At 42.5% G+C, this 6118-nt stretch overlaps 1 protein-coding gene across 1 annotated transcript in view; it reads right to left on the reverse strand.

Moving 5' to 3' along the window:
* Positions 1-3903: 3903 nt before the first annotated feature.
* The window catches only part of Taf3 (TATA-box binding protein associated factor 3), a 147841-nt gene continuing 145626 nt past the window's right edge, over positions 3904-6118 (reverse strand). The window contains exon 7 of the mRNA XM_050150507.1: positions 3904-5447. Within this exon, the coding sequence (XP_050006464.1) occupies positions 5333-5447 (115 nt within the window). The 3' untranslated portion in view covers positions 3904-5332. The remainder of the gene's footprint in view (positions 5448-6118) is intronic.

The raw sequence follows: 6118 nt of genomic DNA on the forward strand, positions 1-6118 counted from the left end.
TGAATCCCTCTGGAGCTGCAGTTAAAAGCAATTCCAAGAAGCTCCATGTGGGTGCTGGAACCCAAACTTGGTCCCCTGCAATAGCACCAGTTTTCCGGTCCCTGACATAACCATTTTTTTTTTTCTCACAGAACATTGAGGGAAGCAGTGCAAAATCAAAGGAGAGTGCAGACGGAGGAACAACAGAAGCCAGCCATACCCAGGAGATATATTTGGCTGTGATAGCGCCTCGCCTTCTGTGAAAGCTGCCCTCAAATGCACGGTGGACGAATGAGTCAGGTCCTGCCTGAAAACCTCATTTGTCCAGCAGAGATGGAAAACTAGCTAGCAGTCACTGCTTTCCCCATGGTCATGTTACCAGCCAACAGCAGTTATTCTAATAACTCATATATGTGCTCTTTATTTATTTTGGTGCCAGGTTTTGAATCCAGGGCTGTGCCCATGCCAAGCACATGCTCTCTTACACCCACGTTCTCGGCAAAAACGATTGATTGATTGATTGATTGATTGATTTTTTTTGTACTTAAGAAAGGACCACCGAAGAAAGACTTCAGAAATGGGGTCAGTGCTCAATAAATACTCAAATAAAAGATGATATCAAAGAGAAAAAAAGATAAAATAAAATAATAAAAAACTAAACCTTAAAAAAAAAAGATTGATTTTTCTTTCTTTTTACTTTTGGTGTGTGTGTGCATGTCTGCACACCAGTGTAAAGGACCGAGGAGGACATTGATGTGCCTTGCTCTTTTGGCTACGCTGGCCATCCAGTGACTTCTGGGGATCTCCCTGCCTCTGTCCATGCCCCTCACTGGGGTTACAGGTATGCACAGCCATGCAAGACTTTTACAGAGTTCTAAAGATTTGAACTCAGGTCCTCTTAATTTCACAGCAAGAGTTCTTACCACTGACCTATCTTCCCAGGCCAAAAATGTTGCACTGGGAAGGATAAGCTGTCCAGCTTCTGGAATGTTCTAGTTTCAGTGCCTGAATATATGGAGTAATGGTCTCTAGACATTACAGAGATGAATGCAAGCGTCCCAAAGAAACAGTTTCTAACAGAAATGACTGGTGCTGCTGTACAAACAAGACATTCCTTCATTCTTCAGTCTAGGTAACTAATCTACTTTTAAACTTTGAGAGAACAGCAAGGATGGGAAGAGACTGGCTATAAAAGTATTTGTATTGAGAACTGTCCCCTCAGTGAACTTCATTGGTTAGTGTTCTCCATGGCAAGGATTCCCTATCTCAGTGTTCATTTTATACTTTAATTTAACTGGTAGGTTTTTGTTTAATCATCCTATTGAGGGGAGAACAGAGGTGGTTTGGGTGACACCGTTGAGTAATGCACTATATTTTTATCTCTGCAAAAGCCCCATGGTAAGAATGCTCCGATAGCCCCTGATCTTCTCCAGGTTTGGAACCACACATCAGCCAGAGGATAAAGATCCTCTCTGTATTTAGTGGCAGACGCCTTACGAAGACAAATACCTTGTTGGCCACAGAGAAGGAGCTTTGCCAGCTACCCTAGTCGCCGCCGGCGGATTATCGCACCATATGAGCAGCTCAGTTTCCTGTGTATCTGTTTCCTGGATACCGTCTCCTATAAAAACACTGGTAGGGTAAGTACTTTGTCTACCTTCCTGTTAGAAAGTACGGATGCTGTTCGGATGATGGCGTGGGATAAAGGGAAAGCAGGTTGCTGCTTTACTTACAGTTGGAAACTTCCAACCTTCCGAATGAGAACTATTTCATTCTTTTGCTTCAAATTCTGTTACAACCCACATTTCCTGCAGCTGAGTCCCTTCGCTTTGCAGAGCTAACCCCCGCTTTTACTGCGTGTGCGTGTGTAGTGCACGTATGCGCAGTCACACTTGCCAGTGTGTGCACTTGTGGAAGCCAGCGCTATCTTTCTCTATTACTCTCCATCCTGTTTCTTATTGTTGTTAAGAGATATAACCAGGCACAGAAGTAGATGACCTTAATCCTGGCACTTGGGAGGCAGAAGCAGGCAGATCTCTTAGCTCAAGGCCAGTCTGGTCTACAGAGTGAGTTTCGGGATAGCCAGGGCTATACAGAGAAACCTTATCTAGAATGACCCCCCACCCCCCAAAAAAATCACTGGATAATGGTTGTGTATGCCTTTAATCCCAGCACTGGGGAGGCAGAGGCAGGCAGATCTCTGTGAGTTTGAGGCCAGCCTGGTCTACAGAGTGAGTTCTAGGCCAGCCAAGGCTACAAAGAGAAAACCCTTTCTAAAAAAAAAAAGAAAGAAAGAAAAAAAGAAAGAAAGAAAGAAAGAAAGAAAGAAAGAAAGAAAGAAAAAAGAAAAACCAAAACCTAAACACCAAAAAGCCAAAAGGCAAACCAAAAAGTACTTAGGTGTATCCACATGTGCAAATCTGTGTGCTGACACCACGGAGGACAGAAGGCAGCCCTGGAGCTGGAGTTCCAGGCACTGAGCATGCCGGAGCAGTGCTAGATCTGGACTTTGATCCTTTAATAGAGCAGAAAGAGCACTTAACTTCTGATGCATCTCTCCAGCACTCTGTTTTTGAGGTAAGGTCTTTTATCGAACCTGGAGTTTGCCATTTTGGCTAGACAGGCTGGCCACCAAGTCCCAGAAATGTATCTTTCTGCCTCCAAAGCTGGGTTGTAGGTGAACATTCTCGTGCCCAGCTTTTCTGTGTGTTGGGGACAATTCGGGTCCTCATGTTTGTCCAGCAAGCACTTACTCACTGAGACATCTCCCCAGCTCTATGCCCACCTTTTCTCTTTTTCTAGAACTTACTGTGGTTCCCTACCCTGACTGTCACCCTCCTCTACTAAGCCAGACTCATTTTCCGTGCCACCATTAAGGAAAGCAGTCTCCGTTCTTTTTTTCTGTGTTTATAATTTGTGCTCGCCCTCCCTCCCTCCCTTCCTCCCTCCCTCTCTCTCCCCTCCCTCTGACATATTCCCTTGTGGAAAATGATTCTGACCAACTTCCTAACTTTTCTTTGTAACATCGATGTTCTATTTTCTAACCCACACTTCTTTGCAGTTTCTTGAACTTCCTCTGGCCGGTGTCACAGACAGCTGTGCAGTGGAGACTGCAACTACCGTTCATTTTGCACAGGCCACTGAACAGTCCTAAGATGGGGACAACTTTTGGTTTCTAGTGACCTAGACTGGATTCGACTCACTGACCTAGAGGTGAAAGGCTCTGTGTCCCATTACTAATCCCTGAGCCATCCAGCCCCCTGAAAATGATTCTTTGGTTTTATTATTGCAAAGACCATTTATAAAATCATGAACTGGATTTAGGAAAGCAACCATGAAATAGCAAGGGACAACAAATTGATTGAAATTCCTTAAATGTCTCGTGGGCTGGAGACTCTCAGACAGGAGGAAGGGGGAAAGTTCTATATAGGCACCTCCTTTCTTACTTTAGGAGTGCAGCCTGCTCATTTAGACGTGGCAAACTTCAGATCCACTGACCATGCCTCAGGGAACTAATTCCTAAATAAAGAAGATGGAAAAGCAAACTACGAAACAGCCAATAATCTTTATTTTGCACTTCCCCCACCCTTCACCCCTCTCCAAAAAGTACTAGTGGATATATTTGTGCATGTGAAAATATTGTATAAAGTATTTAGGATGATCTTTACTAAATGAAACAAACAAACAAACAAAAAAGACACACATATCTCAGCATAGATACTTTTTGGGAGGCAGGGGAAGAAAACTTCTGGCTTCTAGAATAAAGAGAGTAGTGATTTCAGCACTCTTCTCAGGTCGACTCCATTCCCACTGTTCTGCATTTGAACATCAAGGCAGAGAACCACATTTCTGAAACCACATTGTATGTTTTAAAATAGGACTAATTATAATGCTAATATCCATTGAGTTGGCAGTAAAAAAAAATCACATTTCTATTCATATATTTTATATTAGGTCCAAATCCCACATTCTAACATTCAAGATAGCCTTCACACAAGCCCAAATTGGGATTAGTTCAAAATCAAGTAAAAGTCCACAGTTATTCCAAAGTCACTAAAATATGCTAATAAAGTTAAATTTGATGTTTTTTTACATTAAAAATAAAATATTTGGTTTATGTTTCAGATATCTATAACATATAATAAATAGTGGGCAGTATAGTAATATAATAAAGTTTTGTGATACCCTGAAATTTGATGAGTTTTCTTAAAAAAATTCATAATATACTTCATTTCAACCTTAAAGCACAACATCCATGAACAAACCTGTAGAAATAAAACAATATAAACACAAAATGCTACAGTAGTTTTCTTTTTTCTTTTTTTTTACTTTTGTGGAAACTACATGTCCTTTTAGTAAAAGTGAGAAAAATTTACAGAAAATATATAACAAACAAAACAATTTCAAAGCATCAACTCTAGATTTCAACTGCCTTGTTCCCTCCCATGTTGTGGGCATTGCATTTGGGGAGGGATCTGGGTCTTTCTCTCTATCCTCTTTGCCTGTGTACAGCAGCAATTACAGACATGGCTGAAATCACAGTGGATTCCAGAGAAAACCAGAATTGAACACGATAAAAAAATTTTAAAAATAACTACTTCATAAATATTTATTATTTACAGTAAGGGGACATTTTTCTTAGTATCAAGAGTTTTATACAAGTTGATGAATGTACACGCGGTGGGGAGAAGAGGCTCCAGCAGGTTACAGAGAGCAGGATTCAAACACAACCAAGTTATAAAATAGGCTAAAGGAAAATAATTTGCACAGAGGTGAACAGGACATGATAGAAACCTTTTTCTTAAAAAATATAAGGTATCTCACAAAAGCCTGAACATTTTACATGTTAGTAATAAAAGTGGGGTAAGGTGGGGGAATTTCATATATTCTCATCACAAAAATATTTACCAGTCCTCTGACTGGGGCGTTCTTTCCTTATGATTATCTCTGTGAGGGAGAGGGCTTGGGAGCTATAGCTAATGAAGCATCCTTCAGTTACAATCAAGGCATTTGTACATTACCTTCTCATCTAACACCGTAATAAAAGGTTCTGGAGAGAAGAGAGGGAATCGGGGGGGGGGGTGGAAGATGTGTGGTGTCTTTATTAATACTTGTCACTGGTAATAGGCAGATGGCGGTGCGAGCCCTCAGCCACGCCTCTACTAGAGTTTTTTCTTCAGTCACACGCCCTGGGAGCTCAGGTCCATGTGCTTCAGAAGGAGCGTCCAGAACGATGGTATATTCTTGTCCTTGCTCTACCAGGACGTGCTGTCCACAGGGCCTGGGGGAGACAGATGGCAGAACTGGCCCAGCCCGGACCCGGTGCGGGGCAGCAGTCCTGCCCATGCTGACGTCAGTGCGCACGGTGCTTCCTCTTCTTGTGCTTCTTGTCTTTCTTTATCTTGGCACACTTGGAGCAGAACCACTGCATCTCTTCCGGAGGAGCCGCCATTAATCCCACACAGGGCCTAGACATCAAAAGTTCAGGTAAGTTTCTTACGATTTTCTTTCTTTCTTTCTTTCTTTCTTTCTTTCTTTCTTTCTTTTTTTTTTTGGGGGGGGGGGGGACAGGTTTCTCTGCGTAGCCCTGGCTGTCCTGGGAACTAACTCAGGCTGGCCTCCTGAGTGCTGGAATTAAAGATGCTCTGCGCTCATGATTTTCTTTTTCTGAGGCAAGGTCTGCAAGCTATACCATGCTCTCCCCTGCAACCCCCACAGAACTTAACAAAGATTTTATTTTTGTGTTATGTGTCTGAGTATATTCCCTGTGTATCATTTGTGTGCCTGGTGCTGGCAGAGGCCGGGAGAGGGTGTCAGATCCCCTGTGAAAGGAACTGCAGACCACAGTGAGTCAACATGAGGATGTTGGGACTTTCCCAGGAGAAGCAGACGGAGCTCATAACTAATGAGCCATCTCTTTAGTCACTGCCATATATTTTTTTAATTTTTTAAAAATATTTTATTTATTTATTATGCATACAATATTCTGTCTGTGTGTATGTATGTCTGCAGGCCAGAAGAGGGCACCAGACCTCATTACAGATGGTTGTGAGCCACCATGTGGTTGCCGGGAATTGAACTCAGGACCTTTGGAAGAGCAGGCAATGCTCTTAACCACTGAGCCATCTCTCCAGCCCCC

This window comes from Alexandromys fortis, unplaced genomic scaffold, assembly GCF_014885135.2.
Source record: "Alexandromys fortis isolate MF-2015 unplaced genomic scaffold, M_Fortis_MF-2015_v1.1 scaffold_69, whole genome shotgun sequence".
Lineage (NCBI taxonomy): Eukaryota > Metazoa > Chordata > Mammalia > Rodentia > Cricetidae > Alexandromys > Alexandromys fortis.